Below are 22318 nucleotides of genomic sequence, written 5' to 3'. Positions count from 1 at the left end.
ACCTAAAATAAATTATTTTATTATTTGTAAAATTTTAAAAAATAAAAATAAAAAAATTAGTCTTGATTTAATAACCACTTCGTATTCTTATGAGTACTGTGTTTTAACTTTTAGTTTGGTTTTTTTTAATAATAAATACAAATAAAAATTCATGCATACAAACTTTCACAAAAATATATTCAAAATACAAATTTGTACGGTGGAAATTCAGGTGCAGTCGACTTAACGACTTAACGTAAAGTTGATAGCTGAGAGCCGTTAAATAATTTGACTAATTTGACTAAATTTTGATCTTACAGCTCTCAACTATCAACTTTACGTGAAGTCGACTGCACCTGAGTTTTCACGAACTTTTCATTGTCCATTTTCATAAACTTTAATGCACAAAAACTATTTACAAGAATTTACTTGGAAATTAAATATACCTTTTTTGTATATCAAACAACTAATGAAAGATCTTTATCTACACCAAAATTTTAAATAACTATGTGGTTGGATGATACAAGCTATATCAATAAAATAATATTATAAATAAAAAATTTAATTTTTATTTCACATATATATAATAAATTTTTTATTTGTATTTATTATTGAAAATGAGATAAAATTAAAAGACAAAATACAGTATTCACAGAAAATATGTAATGATATTAAACAGTTATTAATTTTTTCTTTTCTTATGCTCACCTTTTTTAAATTATATAAATAATAAATTAATTTATTTTTATTCAAAGATTCATTAAAATATTTTTTTTTGCTCTCTATAAATCATTTCATTTTTTATTATTACCCATATAAATTATATGATTGTAAAAACCATATACTTCATTTTTTCTTTTTTTTTTGTCTGTAACTTCATTCAATATAAATAAACTTTTTTCATATTATCTAGCATCACCTACAAATTGTTAAAAAATTATAACTATTTTCTTTATATTTTTTATAAGACTGGAGTTTTTAATGATAACTTGTAATTCTTTTGGCATGCTCAATCATAAGTTTTTGGAAAAAAAATAAATAGAAATATTTTAATATATAATTAATTTAATAAGTGGAAGAAAGATACATAAAAATAAAAGGAGAATATAATAAGATAGAAATTTGCATACAATTATTTTTATGTGAAGTTGATAGTTAAAAATGATTAGATAGATTTTAATTTAGTCAAACACGTTAAATTATCTAACGATTTTTAAGTATTAGCTTCAGGTGAAGATAATTGCATGTGAATCTCTCCGCCAAATAAAAAAAAATAATCGCAATACAAACAAAGAAAGTTAACTAATAATTATATTTTTAATCTTTTTTAAAATATAATTATATCAATTACTCTTTATTGATAGGATTAAGATATATTATTAAAAATTAAACCCCAAACTCCTTGTATTCTTTTTATATAATTGTTATAGATGATAATGATAATGATAATAATAATAATGATAATAATAATGATAATGATAATGATAATAATATAATGTCAATACATAAAGTTTGTTATCAATTTTTTTTATTTTAATCCTACTAATATACTTTAAAACTATTTTTGCAATTACATACATATTTCAATCACAGAGTTCAAAAAATTCACGGATAACCTCTTCTTCGATCGATTCTTTATTTCAATAATTTTTTTTATTTTTTTACTTTTTCTCCAATCTTCTTTACTTTTCTTTTCCATTTCGAATGCGTTTCTCTATATAAAACAATTATTTACATGAGTTTTTGTGACTTTTTAAATTTGATGATGACTATATTAAATGTTAATTTTCAGGATCATATTTAAAAAGAAAAAAAATAATTAAGAAATAAGGAAGTGTTCCATCAGTGATAAATATTTTTTTATGGATCTTATGTTTTGAAATATTGATTCAAATTACATTTGTTTAGTTTTACATTAATCTTGATTTGTATAGTGTTGTTATGAGTAATTTTTTATGTGAATACTATATTTTAAAATAGTAGTAAGGATTCACTCTAATTATTCTATTAATTTTTTTAATAGTAAAAAATTTACATTTTTCGTTTTTTTTATAATTTCTTCAATCCTTGCTGCTTCTTCTCTCATTGCTCAATGCACTTTTCTATTTCCTCTTTACCTCTATCCACCGCAATTACAAATTTTTTTCAGTTGTGTTGCATTTACTAATTTCACGCATCATTTCTACCTACATTTTTATTTTTCTTGAGTTTTTTTTTTTTACCAATCTATACTTTTAGTCATTCATTTATCTTTTAAATTTGCCCCCAACTTTTCATGTATATAGATAGTTCTCTATCTTTCTCTTTCTTACGAATTTAATTTTAAAAAAATTATTATATCTTTTTATCCGATGTGTCATTCATTTAATTTTTTATATATTTATATCTATGAATGATAAATTGAAGAAGCTTGTAAATATTTTATTAACTCATTTTTTGAAACTGTTTTGCATAGGATAATATTAATTTTTTATTTTATAAATTATTAATTATATAGAGTATCGTATTTAAAATTTGAGAATATGAATATTATTTTTAAATTAAATTAAAATAAATAAATTATATTATAAAAAATTATTAATTTTGTCCTTTAAGATATCATTTATTTGTCATATGGTATTGGTTATTTAATTGGCATATAAAGGATGTAAGAAAGTTTGTATCTATATATCAATGGTAAAGTAAAAAAGTTTCATATATCTAATGACATAATGTCTTTTTTTTTTTACATTAATTGCGTGAATGATCATTTAAAATAATAGATATAATTATATGACTGTATAAAATATTTTACACTATTCAGTACATCAAAATTAAATATTTTTATTAATATTTTTTTATTTTTAATCCATTCTACATTAAATAATATTATTTTTTACTAATTATTAGATTGACATATAACATTAAATAAAGATGTGACAACATAAAAACATTTGTTAGTTGATTTTTTCAAATAAACTAACAACCCAATAAACATCTGTTCTATATTTTTTCCTGTTTCAACTTTCATAATTACTTCTTTTCTTTCTTCTTCTATCGGATGGGCTATATGTAAGTTTTAAATTATTTTTTTTATATATTTTTTATTTTTAAATTATGTTATTTTATTAAATTTTTTAATTTATTTTATTATATTTTTTATTTTAAAAATTTTAGAGTCTAAAGATATTCCGTTTAAACCATTCTAATCATATGATCAAAAAGTGATTTAAGAGAATATATTTAAATTTAGACAATTTATTGAGTGTAACTGAAATAAATATATTAAAATAAAATAAACAGAATCGTTAATTTAACATTTATTAATGGATAACTACCAAAAAGAATATTACATAAACAATAGAAGGATTTAATTTTGATACATTGTCAATGTAAAATAGTTCTACATATGCATCTAATTACGTAATACTACATCAACAAAAATAACAACCTTTCGAATTGGCTGCATGAATAGTTATCCAAAAAAACAGATATAATTGTATGATTGTGTAAAATATTTTATACTATTAATGCATCAAAATAAAACTCATAATAAAAATAGGGTGATAACTTAGAAACTAATTTAGACAGCCAAAAGAAAGTAAAATAAGTAACAAAAAATTATAGAATTTTACTTTTTGTTTTGTGCTGCAAAGATAATATATAATATAATATATTGTAATATTCTCATACATAACAACATAAAACTTAATATTACCTTTTTGTGGAGCTCCTCTGCCCTTTTATAGTCTTTATGTTTATTTTTGTGCTTTATTTTAATTTTGTTAAAAAAATTAATATCATTTAATTTAATTTTTAACTTTTAATATAAATAAAAAGATGTGACTTTTGATGCATAGATAATTTAAAAATATTTATTATAAAAGAAGTTAAAAATATTTTGATCTAAAAAAATTATTTAATTTCAAGTGAGGATTAAGAAGTAGACCAAAACCATGAATTCAAAAGTTTTCAATTTCTCTTTTTGTAGTGTTTCACTTTAAAATAATAAGATTCACATTAAATTATGAAAACTAATCTTATTCTTATCATATATTATTTCAAAACATGCAAAACGAAATAATAAAATATAATTTAATTAATGTACAAAATAAAACAAATATAAAACTTATATAGTAGCAATCAAATATAAAAATAATGGAAGTGTTCTATCTTAAAATACTATATTAAATTGCAACTTAAATTTATAATTACTATCAGTTAAAAAATTTACAATAATGTACTATTTTTTATTATATTAGTTAAAAATAATATATTTTAATTTTTTTAGTATTACTATATTGAATTTTGATTATATTTTATGTTTTAAATTTCTTCATAATTGAATAATAAGACGATTTAACACATAAATTAAAAAAACACTATAATTTATATACATTTATTTAGAAGATATAAAAAATATCTTTTAGTAAAACTTTAATAACTCATAAAAGTTATTAAAATGGATATTTATAGATCAAAGTGATAAACAAAATTAAAAATTACGATAATTATATTTGGTGATAATTAATTACGATAAGTGAAGAGAAAATAAAAAAAAGAACAAAACTAAAAAAAAGATAATATAACAGTAACGATAAAACAGTGATAAATATGTATATAGATAATAATTATAAAAAAATAATGCATAATACAGTAGGAGGATATAATATAACTATTTTAAAAATAATCAAATTAAACATAATTTAAAAAATTAAATATAAAATTAAAATAAAATATTTTTATCGATTAAAAAAAAATTAAATAACTCATAAAACTTTTATATTTATTTTTAAATTATTTTATTAAATTTATAATTTTAAAAATAAAAATATAAAATGAATTTTTTAAAAATAATAGAGTAATACTCCAATAGGTCCCCAAAAAATTTACCATCCGACAGTTTTGTCTCCTACAAAATTTAACTAAGATTTCGACCCTGAAGTTCTCAGATATCCTCCAGGTACGTCTCCAAAACCGTTTGATCCGGTTAAAGTGGTGACGTGTCAGGTTAACTGTGACATGTCATCTTTAGGATATTTTGGTCCTCATCCACGCTGGATAAAACGACGTCGTATTGAAATTCGTCCCCACTTAGACAGAGAATCCAAACGGCGCCATTTTCATGTTGGGGACCTATTTGCCTTATAATAGTATCTTAAGGGACCTATTTGACCTATAATTCGTGATGTTAAAAGAAGCTATATTTATTTCAACGCAAACTTTAAAAACACATAGACATTGGTCTGTTCATTTATCAAAATAGTAACATAAACCTGAGAACCCAAATATGTTAATCACACAAATATTTGGCCTCAATAGCAACACAAATATATTTGGTTGCTATGACTTGATTTGGTTTGTGTTGCTATTGAAGTCAAATATATTTGTGTGATTAACATGTTTGGGTTCTTAGGTTTATATTACCATTTTGATAAATGAACAGATCAATGTCAATGTGTTTTTAAGGTTTGCCTTAAGTAAATATAACTTCTTTTAACATCACGAATTATAGGTCAAATAGGTCCCTAATATACTATTATAAGGCAAATAGGTCTCCAACATGAAAACGGTGCCGTTTGCATTCTCTGTCTAAGTGGGGACGAATTTGTCCTCCCAGAAACGACGTCGTTTTGCCCCTGGTTCCAATACGACGTCGTTTTGTCAAGCGTGGATGGGGACCAAAATGTCCTAAAGGTGACATGTCATAGTTAACCTGACACGTCACCACTTTAACCAGATCAAACGGTTTTGGGGACGTATCTAGGTAGGGGTGTCAATGGGGCGGGGCGGGAGCAGGTTAAAGTGGTGACGTGTCAGGTTAAATGTGACATGTCACCTCTAGGACATTTTGGTCCCCATCCACGCTGGACAAAACGACATTGTATTGGAAACAGGGGCAAAACGACGTCGTTTTGGGGAGGACAAATTTGTCCCCACTTAGACAGAGAATGCAAACGGCGCCGTTTTCATGTGGGGGACCTATTTGTCTTATAATAGTATCTTAGGGGACCTATTTGACCTATAATTCGTGATGTTAAAAGAAGCTATATTTACTTCAACACAAACCTTAAAAACACATTGACATTGGTCTGTTCATTTATCAAAATGGTAACATAAACATGAGAATCCAAATATGTTAACCACACAAATATTTGGCTTCAATAGCAACACAAACCAAATCAAGTCAAAAGAAGGTTTATTTTCTTCAACATAAACTAAACGAAACCATTCTAAACAACATAAAGTCTTCTTCCTCCAACATAACAAAAGGTGGTAACATAACTAAGACAAAAACTTTCATACGAGTTCTTAGAAGCATCATTTCTTGAAAGACTAGTTTAACCCTGGTGTTGGAATGAATTTGAACAACTTAGATACTGTGTCACTGGTTGCAGCTGATATTGTCTCAGCACTAACACTCCCCGAATTCTTGGCCATAATCACTGTCTCCTTTGGACGTCTCAGCTTTCATGGTGATAACAATACTGGTTATTCCAAACTCAGCTTTCGTTTTGTTCAGCGTGGATGGGGACCAAAATATCCTTGAGGTGACATGTCGCATTTAACCTGACACGTCACCACTTTAACCGGATCAAACGGTTTTGGGGACGTATCTGGTGGATATATGAGAATCTCAGAGTCGAAATCTTAGTTAAATTTTGTGGGGGACAAAACTGTCGGATGGTAAATTTCTTGGGGACCTATTTGGGGTATTACTATTTAATATATTCGGGGATTATGGGGAATACGGGGATGGGAACGGGGATCTCCGCTCGGGTCCCTGCATCTGCTTCGGGAGAATTTTATCCCCCATCCCCGTCCCCACAGGAAAAATTTCCTGTCATCGGGGCTCCATTCGGGGCGGTCCCTGCGGGGATCCCCGCTTTCTAGGGATTTTTAACACCCCTATATCTGGAGGATATCAGAAAATTTCAAAGTCGAAATCTTAGTTAAATTTTGTGGGGGGAACAAAACTGTCGGATGATAAATTTTTTAGGATCTATTTTGGGTATTACTCAAAATAATAAAAAAACATTGAACTTTGAACATGCCAGTCGGGCACAATTATATACAGCCATGTCTGTCTGTCTGTCTTCCGTAACCCAGGATACAAAATTATTTAAATAATGTCGGCTTCTTCAAAAGCTAACATAAGCATGTCTTGGTATTCCAATGTGCTACCTTCTGCAATTGTTGAACCCTGACCCTCTTGCATTCATCTTAATTTTATTACTTTATTAATTTAATCTCCATCTTCAAGTATCATCAACAAAATTTCCCCACACTTGAAACCATGAAACTCGTGACTCTCCTCTTCTTCTTCTTCTTCTTCTTTCTCTCCTTTCTCATTACATCCTCATTTGTTTCTGCAGCCACTCTACAACAACAGGAAGGTGACATTTACATATTTGCTCTTTCATAATAATTAAGTTAACGATGATGAGTGTGATTTGTGATGAAAAATTGAAATTGTGAATCAGTGCAAGTTCTGAAGGAGATAGGGAACACACTTGGGAAGAAAGATTGGAACTTCAGCGTAGATCCATGTAGTGGAGAACGAAACTGGTCTTCCCCTGCTTCCGAATCTTACTCGACACTAAATGCTGTCACTTGTGATTGTTCTTTCTCTAATAACAATCTCTGCCATGTTGTTAGCATGTGAGTGTCATACTTTTACTAATTTCATACTCTATGATTACTTGGATGATATATTTTGAGTTCAATTTTCACGCTTTAAGCATGGTGTGAACTATGAACTACATATAAGTGATTTCTATAACTAGTCAAAAGTTTTCATATTTTTTGTGTGTTAAAATTAAATTTTTGAAAAATTTCAAAATTAAATTACAATACTTTTATAAAAATTAAATTTTTCTAAGAGATTAAAATAAACAAGAGTTTAATTTTGATGCATTTGTAAAAAATTTTACACATTCTAGATGACCATTCACATTGTCAATTACTACTTTTTGTTAACTTGCCGCAATTTGATTCACTTTTAAAACTGTTTTACACAAATTAAATTTAATAAATAACATTAAATTCTACGACTGAGTAAAGTCTCTTAATCTTAAACAATCTTATGCAGCCCTAAAGAAAAATGCTAATACTCATAGGAAGTAACCACCAACATGATGATAACTATAAAAAAATTGTGTATAATAAACTGTCAATTTCTTGAATTTTGGTAGTGTGAGTGATTAATTATTTTAAGCTCTCAGCGTATAAGAAGTATTACGAAAATATTAATAAGAATGAGAAAAAAGAAAAGAGTCAATTTTTTGTTTTATATGTTTTGGTTTTAAGGAATAAGTTAGCAAATATGGTGTGAGTGTGACAATTATTGTGTTGATGAATGAGATTTATCCTACACAGAGTTCTTAAATCACAAAATTTATCTGGCACTCTTCCTCCGGAGTTTGCAAAGTTGCCTTACCTGCAAGAAATGTAAGCAACCACACTCACTTTTTCTTTTTCCACTATCTTCGCTCACACTTACTTGGTTTTCTCTCTGTTACAGTGATCTCACTCTCAACTACCTTAACGGCACAATCCCAAAACAATGGAGTTCCTTGAATCTTGTCAACCTGTAAACTCTCCCTTTCTCTTCTTTTAAGGAAAACATATGATTATAGGGAATGTAATGAATCACTAGTAATGCTGGATTCAATTATCTGGTCAATATGTGTGGTTTAATCATATCACTGGTAATATTGCATTCCAAAGTGATTGCTGTACCTTTGGAGTGGAATTCTAATAATACCAAAAGCTTATGATTCCCAAAAATCTGTCATGTTTTGTACCCCTTCAGTTCTTTTTTGTTTTCTCTCTCTCACTCTTGTACATTTGTTAATCAATGTATTTATATACAAGTATTAAGATATAGAGTAATAGCCCGAATAAGTCCCCAAGAATTTTTAGTTGGACACTTTAATCCTCAAGAAATTTTAATCAACAAATTAGTTCCCAATCTTTTATTTTGGGACTGATTTTTCTAATGAAATAAAAGTTTGGAGACTAATTTGATGATTAAAATTTGTTTAAGACCAAAGTGTACAACTAAAAATTTCTTAGGAATTGATTTGGGATATTATTCTAAAATGTATTAATATAGGGGCATACCAAATTTTGACAAACAATGAAGGAGTATCTTCCTTGGGATTTAATCTTTCAAGTGCAATCTTCAATCCTACTTTGAAAAATGGATTTTGTATACCATATATAAAAATTAAGGCATGATAGTTTAAGTTTGAATAAGTATAGATTTCTGTAACGCAAATGTTAAACATAATGTCAATGCATTGCTGAATTCTGGACTTATAAAAACTGCAATCATCACATTTCTTAAATTGTGGCAGTTCCCTTTTTGGAAATCGAATATCGGGCTCAATTCCAAAGGAGTTGGGAAACATAACTACCCTGAAAAGTTTGTAAGTTATTTATTGGTCATGCTAGAGTTTCTCCCATAGAAGTTTCATGAAAATTGCTGAATTAATTTGAAAATTGTATAGGTCCTTGGAGTTCAATCAACTCTCTGGTGAGCTTCCTCCTGAGCTTGGGAATCTTTTGCAGCTTGAAAGATTGTAAGCCCTTTGTAAACACTAGTCGTCTTATAGTTGCTGAGGTTGAGTAATTTTTCTTGTTGAGAAATGATAGCCTGAATAAAATAGGCAGGTTTTCAGTTTTCAGATCAGGAAACAATGGTTATTGAATGGATTAATGTGATGAAACTACATAACCACATAGGATGCTTTGGTGGAAGTTCACCTCATCCCTTAACCATCTGGGGTTACAATTCCTACTCATGGAAATGGGATACATTTCATAGCCATCATTTCTTTTTGGAGATTTCTCATGGCAAGGGCATTAGTCATTATGGTCAGCAGTAGATATGCTAGCTTTGACCAAACAATAAAAAACTTATCCATCAATGCATGATTCAAAAATCGTAATTATGTGTATTTTGAAATTTACATGGCATGCTTTTCATTTTGGTACTTTACCAAAGTTTGGATAATCATTGATGCAAAATTGATTGCCAAGTTCATTAATTGTTATAGGCATAGTTAGAATCTCGATTTAAATCTTAAAATATTTCTATATTATAATTTTAAATGAGTCAATTATTTTACAAAATTTTTAATAGGTCCGACGATTTTACGATTTAAGTCTTATTTTATAAAATCCAAAAGTGTTGAAATTTATCCATTCTAGACTTTGCTCAATATATGGCACCCTGTTATAAGAGCGCCTTGTATTCTAAATTTGTTTTGTTTTATTTTACTTTTTAGGCATGTTACCTCCAACTTTTTTACTGGGAATTTACCCGCAACATTTGCTAGGCTCAGTAAATTGAATCACGTGTAAGTGTCTATATCTCTCTATTCATTCCTTTTACATCCCCTGATAGGCTTATACTGTAGTTTAATTTCATTAGTAATGTATCTTTGTTGATCACTCTCTTATTCTTCAGTCGACTCGGCGATAATCAATTTTCCGGAGCAATACCCAATTTTATTCAGAGCTGGACAAGTCTTCAGAGGCTGTGTGAATCTTTGATTTCTCCTGTGAAATTTGAGCCTTACGTTGTTAATTTTTTTTTTCTAATTATTAATTACACATTATCAATTGGTTTACCAAAGGAATGGTTCTTATAATTATGCCAGGGTGATCCATGGGAGTGGTATGAGTGGACCAATTCCTTCTGGAATTTCATTTCTGAAAAACCTTACTGACTTGTAAGCATGGTGTTTTAAATTGTAGCCACCAATGCTTGAAAATTCAGAACTGCTTAGGTGTTGTGTTTTCAACATGCTTAAAACATGCTTTGCAGGAGAATCAGCGACTTGAAAGGACCAGATTCTTATTTTCCACCACTCCGTAACTTGACAAATTTGGAAACACTGTGAGTTTAATGCTTGCAAATGCCTCACTAAGAAATGCTCTTAGCAATGGGAAAAAGTTGATAGCAATGCCTTTTTGATCCTCAATTGTTGAATTGTTTCCAGAGTACTGAGAAGTTGCAATCTTATAGGATCGGTTCCTGACTATCTTGGAAATGTAACTACTTTAAGATCATTGTAAGTGATGCTTTATTCTTTTCAACTACTTTTTGTTGGCAATATGCTTCTAACTCGGAGGTTTGATGCACTGAATTTATTTTTTTCAGAAATTAGAGACATTTATTTTTCTTGCATATTGTACTTGTTTATTGGATAGAGTGCATCGACACGTTTCCTCTGATCAGTCGTTGATTACATTGTAGGAATTAAACATTGTCATGTTAACTTTTTTATTTCTTTACTCTTTAAATAATACTTGTTTTGGACATCATTTCATTTTCAGAGACCTCAGTTTTAACAAATTAAGTGGAAGTATCCCAAACTCCCTCGGTGTCCTAACAGACATGAATATGCTGTAAGAAATCTGTATTAGTTTGTTATTTTTTATTACACTGAAAATGAGGACACCAGAAATTTTCTAGTTTGCTTGTGTTATTCAATTTCCTCTAGCAGCTAAGATTCATTAGGGATTTATAGTTCACCTAAAATTATTACTGTAAAAGCCATCAACATTGTAATAATCAAAGGAATATATAAATTTGATATGTACAGTGGTTGCCAAAAAATTGCATCAGTCAATAAATACCATTTTATTTTCATTACTTGTATAATCCAAGTATCAAATTCTAGCTTTAACACTGAACTGGCACTCAAACAAAACCTAAAGCTGATTGGATTCATAGAGATTCTTCCTCAACCTAGTTTAAGTAGATCAAAACAATGTTAACTTGTTTTCAACAAGATAGCAAGCATTTTATACATATATGCATTGACTTGTGTAAAAGCACAATGCACATACTCCAAAAAATAAAATATTATGTCTTCATTGCAAATTATGTTCTCATTTCATGTCAAGGGGCTTATGCTTTCAAAATGTCATTGATCAAACTCATCTTATCAAAATAAGTATCGATATCACGAACCTAGATAATTAATTAAAGGATCCCAGGGGAAGATCCAAATTATTGAGGAAATAGGATTTTATTTACTAGTTTCAACCTTGTGGTTATTCATCAATTTGTATAAATTGACTTCTTGATAATGTTTTTACCTAGGTACTTAACTGGAAACTTTTTCACTGGACCACTGCCGAATTGGATTGCTAACCCGGACTACACGTGAGTAGTTCTGCGTTACTTTTATGATTTCTTGCATTAAAGTAAATGTTTCGCTTAGTACATTATTCTTAGGCTTCTTCTGTGCTACCAAGTGCTCCATGCAGTAGTTTAGTCCATCTTTGATTCTTATTTCATATATATGAACCATTTCATCTTCATACCTTTCATGTGTTTGTGAATTCTAGGAATTTATCTGAGACTTGACCATTTCTTAATGTGCCTCAGAAACCTATTTGCATCAGCTTTGAAGGGAAATAACTTGTAAGTTTATACTAATGCTAAATTATTTTTTTGATACTTATATCCATATAGCTTGAACTGGTGCGATTATGCTCACTTTTTATGCCAATCTATATTTTCTTAGGGGAACTTATCCATGTTTGGGGATTGCCAGCTGTCCTAAACGTATGTTGGTTTGTTATCGACCCTCACCTCATTGTCTACAATATATAGTTGTAGAAGTCTTCTCACGTAATAATACGATTGATAGTTGGGATGTATTTATAGTTACTCAAATGATTAGAAAGTGCTAAGTCAAAAAGTAATTGTTTCTTAACATGTTAAATTGTAAATGGATATCGTTTTACTACCACAATATTCTCTAGAACCTGTTTATTGTGCTTGCTTCTTTTTATTGACATTTTGCATATTTCATTTCCAGCTTCATACTCTCTCCATATAAATTGTGGCGGGAAGATCATAACTTATAATGGAAACATTACATATGATAAAGATTCACAAGAAGCTGGACAAGCAAAATCTCTTCGTAGTGGATCAAACTGGGCAGTTAGCAACACTGGTCACTTCTTTGATAGTGGGGTTGTGGACTATTATACATGGTCTAACACGTCTAATCTTGCTATGAACAATGCCGAGCTGTACATGAATGCACGTGTTTCGGCACTTTCTCTGACATATTATGGGTATTGCATGGGAAATGGAAGCTACACAGTAAATCTCCATTTTGCTGAGATAATGTTTACTGATGATCAAACATATAGTAGCCTCGGAAGGCGTGTATTTGACATATATATTCAGGTTCGTGGTGTCATCATTTCAACTTTTTCAATGACATGTATGAGCAATACCTTCTGGTATATACTTTTTTAACTAAATCTAATCTTTAATAGAATGGTACAAAGTAGTCAGTTGTCTCAGTTCCTTGATTTGATTTGTTAGATTCACTCACCATCATTCGAAATCAATTTCTAGACTAAAAAATATAGAGTTGTACACAACATGAACTATGTGTATTTGGATTGAAGTATTGCAGAGGAAGTTGGTGCTAAAGGATTTTGATATTGCAAAAGAAGCAGGAGGAGTCGGTAAGGCAATCATAAAAAATTTTACAGCTAATGTGACTAGTGGCACCTTGGAGATCCGCTTACAATGGGCCGGGAAAGGGACAACTGCTATTCCATTTGCATCAGTATATGGTCCTCTTATATCAGCCATATCTGTCAATCCAGGTTACTTCTACTTTTCTTTAGTTTCTTTCCTCTTTTATTTTTGTCTGCCTTGACTTTCATCATTCAATCTTATGTATTTTATCATAATCTCACAGACTTTACACCACCATTGGAAAAAGAAAGTAACAATAAAGGAAGTGGTATACCTGTGGGGGCTATCCTTGGAATTGTATTCGCTGGAGCACTTGTCATTATTATGGTATTTGGTATAGCTTGGTGGAGAGGATGTTTAGGACAAAACAGTTCATTACATAGAGGTAAGAACTAAGATGCTACTACAGCTTGATATGAATTTGCTTGCATAAATGCTGATTAATTATCTTGTCAACTCTTAAATACAAACATATGAATTATCTTTTTCATTTATGCCAATGTTCTTATAATATGTAATATGTAAGTTTCCGAAAACAGAGATCTTAATTCATTTTTCATTCCCTTGTTTGGCTTCAACTAACAGACCTACAGGGTTTGGATCTAAAAACCGGCATATTTACCTTAAGGCAAATCAAAGCAGCAACAAACAACTTTGATATTGCTTGTAAGATTGGAGAAGGAGGGTTTGGTCCAGTATATAAGGTATTGTGGACAATCAATTAAATTATTTTATTAGAATTTGAAACAGTATCATTTTTCTTTTCTAGTTTCTAGTGCACTAAAAAAAATAGTTACAACCATCTGAAAATGCAGGGTGTTCTTCCAGATGGCACAGCAATAGCAGTTAAACAGCTTTCTTCTAGATCGAAGCAGGGGAATCGCGAGTTCACAAATGAGATTGGCATGATTTCTGCTTTGCAACATCCATGTCTAGTTAAGCTCTATGGCTGTTGTATGGAAGGAGATCAAATGTTGTTGATATATGAATATATGGAAAACAATAGCCTTGCCAGTGCTTTGTGGGGTAATGTTTCTTTTATGTGTATATTTGAGTTTGGTATCTCTTTCATTAATAATCTAAAATGTTGTATACAAAATATATATACATGATCATTTGGCTATGTTATCTAATTTCTGTGACTATTGCAATGAAGGCAAAGAGAAAACTCAACTGAAATTGGACTGGTCAACAAGGCGCAAGATTTGTATAGGCGTTGCTAAAGGCTTGGCTTACCTCCATGGAGAGTCAAGATTAAAAATAGTTCATAGGGACATCAAGGCTACTAATGTGTTGCTGGATAAAGATCTAAACCCAAAGATATCGGATTTTGGTTTAGCCAAGCTTGATGAAGAGGGTCAAACACACATAAGCACTAGAGTGGCTGGCACTTTGTGAGTTCTTTCTTTTCTTAAAGCATTTTAAGAAACTTCTTTGAGATCTTTGTGACTTGTGAATTTTGAAAAATGTATCTACATTGTTACTGAATGTATGAATGTTCTATGTTGTAGTGGATATATGGCACCCGAATATGCAATGCGTGGTTATTTGACAGACAAAGCAGATGTGTATAGTTTCGGAATTGTTGCCTTGGAAATAGTTAGCGGGAAAAGCAACAACATGGGCTGGCAAAGGGAAGAATGCTTCTCTCTTTTTGACTGGGTAACTTATCCTCTTATATCTGCTGCATTTATTTCAATCTGATTGATTGTCCTTTTCGAATATATATGAAGATTATGATTGTTGTATTGAAGTTTGTTTAAAACTTTCATTCAATTTTTCAGGTATTGCGACTTTTGTGAGAAATTCGTTCATGCTCCTAGAACTCATTAATTCTTACTCTAGAATTCACACGTCACAACCGCTTATTTTTTAATTTTCATGCAACCTTTTTACTGTTATGAATTAAAATGAGTGGTTTTAAATGTTTCTAGAACACGCATTAGAAGCATGCAAGAATTTCTTCACTTTACTATAATCTTCAGTGTCTAATTGCTTCTTGCTCAACTATACCGATTCCCTACTTTATTTTCATAACAATTTTATAGAGATAGCTTAGTCCCTTAGATTCAATCAGTTTTAGTTTTAATTTGCATATTGATGACAGGAAATTTGTTTTTGCAGGCTCTTCTCTTGAAAGAGAAAGGTGATCTAATGGACCTAGTTGATGAGAGGTTGGGTTCACACTACAAAAAAGATGAAGCAACGCTCGTCATCAACGTGGCTCTTCTCTGCACAAATACCTCTCCATTGAACCGGCCAACCATGTCGTCAGTGGTAAGCATGCTCGAAGGCAAAACTGCTGTACAAGAAGTGGTGCCGGACACGACGCAGGTATTTGGTGAGAAAAAGTTAGAGATGATCCGAGACTATTACCAACAGAAGGGGAAAGATAAGATTCCAGACACTGAAGATGTGAGCACATCAACTAATGAAACTGCTGTATTTGTAGCTAATTCAGAGGACAATTCAATCAACATGGATTCTTCTTATTGGGAAAGAAGTGGTAGATGATCATCAGATATCTCCATGTATATTCTTTCATATTACTTGTAATCCAACCAATGTGGAAATATCTTGCATTTTCTATGTGATGTTGTATTTTATAGTTTATAATACCGAGTCGGACAACAACTTTGCACAAGGTTTTGTAGACTTCAAGGATCAAGAGTTAAAAACCTATTTTTTAATTATAGTTCATACTATTGTGCACAGTTTGAAACACAGATCTTCAGGTCCAACAACTAGTACTTTTTTTTTTTTGTAAAAAGTAATTTTGTACTAATTCAATGAGGAAATCAGCAAATTGCTATAGTATAAACATTCAATTATTATTCAGTGGCTTGTAAACAAAGTAAACCTTTATTAAAATTTGCATCCAAGCATGAAATTCTTGTGTTTAGCTGATTGAGATTTTCTTTATTCATTTTTTTTCTCTTTTTTCTTTTTTTCTCTTTTTTTTTTTTGCAGAGGAAAAAATATTTAATTACAATGAAAAAGATAAAAACTTGACATAGCGAAGGAAGATAATTCTATTACTGATAACTTGTTAACTTAGCTAAGGCAATTAATTCTGTTACTAATATACCAGATTTTTATTATAAAGCAATATTAAAAAGTTATCATGAATATTTCAAATTTTATTCAATTGTGAATTTAAATTGTTATATGTGAATATATAGTGTCAGTTAATCAGTTAATTTTTAATCATGTAAATAATATGCGTATCCTTGAAGTCATCAATAATAAAAAAGATATAAGTATATAACTAATTGAAAATAAAAAAAATTAAAAAGGAAATTTAATCAAAAACTATTCTCAGCAAAGTACATATATATGCATATGCTCTGTAAGTCTTAATAACTCTATCTAAGTTCTATAAGAAAAATAAAAAAGAAACAATAGAGAACTCTAATAATCTATTTTGTAGGAGGTGCACATGCAGGTGCATTGAAATTATTGATTTGCACAAGGACTATTGAATGAGGTGCAACTTTGATTGGAGAAGAAGAAGAAGCATCAACAATCTTTGGTTTAAGCTCTGGAATTTCCTTTGACTTAGTAAGTTCCAATGGAGTTCCATTCAAAAGCACAACATCACTTTGAATGTTTCCATCTTTAGGTGTCAAGTGGTACTCTTCCCTTTTCAATGAATCCATCAAATTCGCTGTGTTTATTCCTTCTGATGCCGATTCCTCCGGATAAAGATTCATGTCATTCACGAGGGACACATCGAAAGATGTTGAATTCTCCATATTTATTAGTAACAATGTAATTCCACTCTGAGATAATAATTAAATCGACAATATGTTATAATTTTTAAAAAATTATCTTAAAATAATAAAAAAAAGAAACTTTTAAAATGTATAAATGAAATTACTAACTTACCCCTTTTTTAGAACAATGAGCATATGTACGTAGATATGGTGAACTATCATGAGAAATAGAAAGCACGTTGGTTCCCATAAGTCGATGCCACAAAAGTGCTCTGTTTAAAGAAAATAAAATTTAGTCATTCAAAAAATGACATTTAATTTAACTACTTATACGAATATGAATGAATATATGTGACATACCCATAATAATCTGGATTAGGAATGAATGATGTTGTATTTAGCAAAGCATAGTTTCCTCCTATCAAAGCTTGTCTACAATAAACTTTGTGGTTGAAGGTTGATGTCATACCCAATTGGTCTAAATACCTATAGTTATTATTAATTAAAAGAATTATTAAAAAATATATAAAAAAATTAGAGAGCTGAAATTCAATTTTTTTAAAAAAATACCTTACCAAAAGCCATTAACAAAAGTATGTGAAACATCTTTGCCTCCACTATTATAAGCTCCACCAGATTCTCCAACCCATACTCCAGCCCATGGTGTGAATTCCTTCACTGCCGTTGAAACATCCTTAAAAGTTTGTGCAATTTTGCTCAAGAAATATGGGTCTTGAACTTTGCTAATAAGATCCTTATCAACACCTACATAACAATTTAATAATACAATTATATTCTTATAATTAAAAAAATTAATCAAGCAAAAAAAAAAATTCTGAATTATTATACATACCAGCACCAAGGTTATAAATGTGATGTGTAACTCCATCAATGACACCAGGTCCAACATGTTGCAAGAAGCTATCAAACCATTCTTTACCATAAAATCCAGCTGGACCCAACACCTTTGGTCTTGTTGTGGCATTTGGGTATAATGAGTTAACTATGTGCCTTAGTTTTGTGATATCTTTTGCATATTGAACACTATCTAGTCTTGCTGATACTCCTTCAGAGCATAGCTCGTTTCCTATTTCATTAATTAGCACAAAATGTTAAATTTATAAAAAATTATGGGTAAAAATTAAATTAGTTAATTATAAAAATTAAAAGGGTTTAATTTAATTTGGTACCTAATTCATATGAATCTATATTGTATCCTTTTGAGACAGTGTACTTCATGAGGCTTATGGCATTGTTTGGATTCCAATCTCCTTTCCAATTTAATTGGTCTTCCTTGGAATTTTTCTTGCCAATAAGTGCGTTTAAGCCAAATGTAAATTTAATACTGAAAAGTTTAAAGTAAATAAGATAAGATAAGATTGATTGTTTGTGAAGTAATTATAATAATATTGAGAAATTAAAATAATATATATTAATTAAATAATTACCCAATTTTATTGAAAAAATGATTTATTTCATCCCATCTCTTTTTGGGGAGGCATCCAACACTGAATCCAAACAAGCCGTTATCTTTCTTTTTCATAGTTGGGCAGTGCTTTTGCTTTCCAAATTGGTAAATAATTTGATCTTCTAGTGAACCTCCTAATCTAATCCTCAGAGGATTGAATGCTGCAATAATTTTAAAAGCAATTAAATTAGATTGAATATTTGAATAATAGATAATAATGTGGAATACCTCATTATTTTTTTATATCTAACATAAAAAATACAATGATTAATCTTTTTGTCGTGAGTCATTCACTTAAGAATAAACGGTTGGATTAGAATAATGCTAAACATTCAAGTCTTTTTATTAATTAAGTCCAATTAAATTAGTCTAATATAACAAAAATTAGTTATAGTTAATATTATTTTAAGTTATTATTTAATAATGATCGTCCAATGTTTGCTATTATATTATTTTTCATTTAATTGTATATATTAATTAAAGTAGTTTGACATTAGAGAAAATATGACTTACCTTTGATTGCATTTGAGAGTATCGTGTTATTCAAGTCCTGCAAAAAGGTTGCAAAAACAATAATTAATTATCATTATGAAATTTAAAAATGCATACAATATTCTGAATAGTAATATAGGACAATAATATCAAACAAGATAAATAAAAAAATACCAAGTTGAGAATCCCAGCTTTTCCCCATGGACATTGGTTATAGTCACATTTATCAGATGGCCACCAATCCAATGTTGCACATATGAAATTCTCATCAGTTGTAGCAATGTTTGTGACCCCTTTTACTTTAAGCTTCACATCTTCTGATGAAGAAAAAGAAGGGCAGAATAATACTAAGAGACTTAAAAAGAGAGCTACTTTCACATACTGATTCACATCCATTGTGTAACAAAAATAGAAAAGAAGATATTATGAATAATTTCTATGGAAATTTACTATATGATTTATATCATCGGTATTACTACTATTTATAGTGTTAGTAGTACGGTTAATTATAACTACTTTTAAGTGAATAGATATTTTTAAATCTTAAGATATGTTTATCTTAAATAATTTAAAGTTTAAATTATATAATTCGATTTTTGTGGAAGTTAAATTTAATCTTTTTTATCTGAGTTTTTTTTTTATTATTTTAAATACTCGCTTCTTAAATTTAATTTGTTATCAAAAGACAATTGCTCTAATTCCCAATTTATTTATTTTTGTATGAGGTGCTATTTTATATTTTTTTATTATAATATTTAGGCTCAAATTTAACTTTTTTTAACAATATTTTTATTTTATTTTCTCAATTTTTTTGGTTTAAAGTTTAAACAACTGGCCAGCGCCAAAAAACAAATTAGAGAAAAATCACTCTAGGAAGAACTTTTTTAGTTTTTTAATATAAAGATATGTTTTAATTTATTTATTTATTTACAGTTTATATCCTTGATGAATGATCATGAACTATATAGTAATCTTATATGTGTTTTAAGCATTTAATCTCGGATGAGAGATAAGAAAATTCTCAAGATTAAATTAGTCTAAATATTTTAAATATTTTTTAAATTAATGATATCTTAATGTGTGTACTTTCATAATAGTTAACTACTTGTATATTTGCAAAAGTTTAAATTGGATTGATCTTATCATATTGTTAACAAATGGCGTGAATAATGAATTAGATTAGATTAGCTTTTATATTTAATTTCAAACCGACTCATTCATTTTATATTATATAATATAATACTATTTTTATTATTAATTATTTATACTTTTATTTACAATAATTTTCTGAAAACAACTCCTTGGCATAGCCTCTCCAACATAGATATCAGGCCAATTGCTGTTGTATATGCATTCAATTATTCAAGCATGATATTTTACTGAAATTTGTATCCAAGCATGATATTTTATTGTTTTTATGGTTAGCTGATTAAGATTTTTATGAATAAAGCCTAGTAAATTATGATAAGTTTCTCCTGAAATATTGTTAAATTTGAGATGCTCTAAATTTAAAATCACATTTGTGTGATAACTTTAACCACCTTATTATTATCTTTTTTTTTTAATTCAAAAGTTTTAAATGGTAATTTTTTTTCTAAAATTGAATAAATCAATCTAATCCAAATCACAATAATTTAAAGCTGATTAAATTAAAAAAAAATTAAATTAATACAGTATAAATTACAATTATTTACAAATCAAATTCATAGCATCTAAATCGACACAATCTAAATTTCTCTTGAAATATTATTAGTTAAATTTGACATATCTTAAATTTAAAATCACATTGGAACCACTTTATTATCTTCTTTTTTTTTAATTCAAAAGTTGTAAGTTGTTAAATTTTTTTCTAGAATCCAATAAATCAATCTAATCCAAATTACGATAATTTAAATCTAATTAAATTAAAAAATAAATTCAGATTTATATAATATAAATTGTAATTATTTAAAAAATAAAATAAAATCAAATCAATACAATCTAAATAGATACAACTTATATCGATTTTATCTTTTAAATAAATTCAAACTGTCACATTTTTATTTTTAATATTAAATTAACAATAGTATTTTTTAAATTGTAATCTACTGTAATATTTTTTAAAATGTGAAATGATTTAATTTAGGGAGTAAAAATTAGACTGTCCAATTTTAAGAGGTACATAAATCGAACTATTTGTGTATCTCCTATAGTTTTAAAAAACACTAAAAATTATAATATTAAAGTATATATCACTCATCCCACTCCTATATCTAAAATTTTTTAGCCTCAAACTGTGCTACAAACACCTTCTATCTTTTAGTTATCTACTCATTATCAACAAAAATCATATTTACATATATAAACGTATAAATATTCTCATATTTGTATATATTATATTTATTCAATAAAAAATCCTAGCATAATAACAGTTTTTACTTGTGTATGTTCTTAACAACACCAATATAGCCCATAATTATAGAAATATATATACAGGAAGAAAATGAAAAAGAGACTTAAAATGTTGACGATGTTTCACCCTTCAGCTAACATTTACAAACTCATTATCCAAAAGTTGTTCTATTTTTCTCTTACCTTGGATCTTAGAAGACTTATCTAGGCTCATGCTCATGGTTTTTTTGTATATATTCGGAGCTTGAATACAAGGATTCACTGCTGTAAGGTTGATGGGAACTCTCTAAGCTTACCTCATTATGTTGAAAACTTGAAGAAGTTGATGGTTCAGATTGATCAGCAGCAGGGTCCAACCCAATTGAGTGCAATATGATTTCAATCTCTTTCACTACATCACTCATTGGAGGCCTGTCAGCTCCTGATTCTTCAAGACACATCATTGCAAGATCAACAAACTTGTCGAAAACATTCAGGTCCGAGCCATCAGAGATGGCTCGGTCGATGAGTTCATGCAGGCCATACATGTCCTTAGTCTTGTCAATTGAATTCCTGACCACTTTCACAATGTATTTCCCTCGTTCAATCGGCTTTCTTCCAGTTATCAGCTCTACATCAGTACTCCAAAACTATACACATCACTCTTCTCAGTCACCTGCTGACTTATGTAGTATTCCGGATCCAAGTATCCCTGTATTAAAATTAGAATGAAAATTATATTACCTTGTGCTACAAGTTTGAGAAACTATAGCACTATACAATCAATCA

General features: G+C 29.0%; 3 protein-coding genes across 5 annotated transcripts in view; 2 read left to right on the top strand and 1 right to left on the bottom strand.

Moving 5' to 3' along the window:
• The window catches only part of LOC107459658 (probable leucine-rich repeat receptor-like serine/threonine-protein kinase At3g14840), a 48292-nt gene extending 32087 nt beyond the window's left edge, over positions 1 to 16205 (top strand). The window contains exons 15-24 of the mRNA XM_021128265.2: positions 12368 to 12403; positions 12507 to 12547; positions 12804 to 13180; positions 13416 to 13611; positions 13707 to 13868; positions 14069 to 14187; positions 14299 to 14509; positions 14640 to 14877; positions 14995 to 15145; positions 15608 to 16205. Of these exons, the coding sequence (XP_020983924.2) occupies positions 12368 to 12403; positions 12507 to 12547; positions 12804 to 13180; positions 13416 to 13611; positions 13707 to 13868; positions 14069 to 14187; positions 14299 to 14509; positions 14640 to 14877; positions 14995 to 15145; positions 15608 to 15997 (1921 nt within the window). The 3' untranslated portion in view covers positions 15998 to 16205. The remainder of the gene's footprint in view (positions 1 to 12367; positions 12404 to 12506; positions 12548 to 12803; positions 13181 to 13415; positions 13612 to 13706; positions 13869 to 14068; positions 14188 to 14298; positions 14510 to 14639; positions 14878 to 14994; positions 15146 to 15607) is intronic.
• Positions 7065 to 22318, top strand: part of LOC107459657 (probable leucine-rich repeat receptor-like serine/threonine-protein kinase At3g14840) — a 39577-nt gene continuing 24323 nt past the window's right edge. The window contains exons 1-5 of one of the 3 annotated variants that reach the window (XM_052251940.1): positions 7066 to 7355; positions 7443 to 7620; positions 8338 to 8409; positions 8483 to 8551; positions 9321 to 9392. In XM_052251940.1, the coding sequence (XP_052107900.1) occupies positions 7256 to 7355; positions 7443 to 7620; positions 8338 to 8409; positions 8483 to 8551; positions 9321 to 9392 (491 nt within the window). In that variant the 5' untranslated portion in view covers positions 7066 to 7255. Of the gene's footprint in view, positions 7356 to 7442; positions 7621 to 8337; positions 8410 to 8482; positions 8552 to 9320; positions 9393 to 22318 lie in introns of all 3 variants that reach the window. The other 2 variants (XM_052251941.1, XM_021128264.2) reach the window with 2 other exon arrangements.
• Positions 17943 to 22077, bottom strand: LOC110273829 (heparanase-like protein 2). Its single transcript, XM_052252026.1, has 7 exons — positions 21847 to 22077; positions 19334 to 19540; positions 19181 to 19217; positions 18648 to 18828; positions 18390 to 18544; positions 18053 to 18286; positions 17943 to 17953 (listed from the first exon to the last, which is right to left on the bottom strand). Exons 1-7 carry the CDS (start codon positions 22075 to 22077, stop codon positions 17943 to 17945), a joined length of 1056 nt encoding a protein of 351 aa, XP_052107986.1.

This window comes from Arachis duranensis, chromosome 7 (assembly GCF_000817695.3).
Source record: "Arachis duranensis cultivar V14167 chromosome 7, aradu.V14167.gnm2.J7QH, whole genome shotgun sequence".
Taxonomy (NCBI): domain Eukaryota; kingdom Viridiplantae; phylum Streptophyta; class Magnoliopsida; order Fabales; family Fabaceae; genus Arachis; species Arachis duranensis.
This window is presented reverse-complemented; position numbering and strand designations above follow the sequence as displayed.

Coding starts and splice junctions, on each gene's coding strand:
- LOC110273829 (XM_052252026.1), bottom strand. CDS start 22,077: ATGTATGGCCTGCATGAACTCATCGACCGAGCCATCTCTGATGGCTCG. Junction 19,218..19,333: donor AAGCTGGGATTCTCAACTTG/GTATTTTTTTAT, acceptor ACCTTTTTGCAG/GACTTGAATAACACGATACT. Junction 18,829..19,180: donor ACTCTCAAATGCAATCAAAG/GTAAGTCATATT, acceptor AAATTATTGCAG/CATTCAATCCTCTGAGGATT.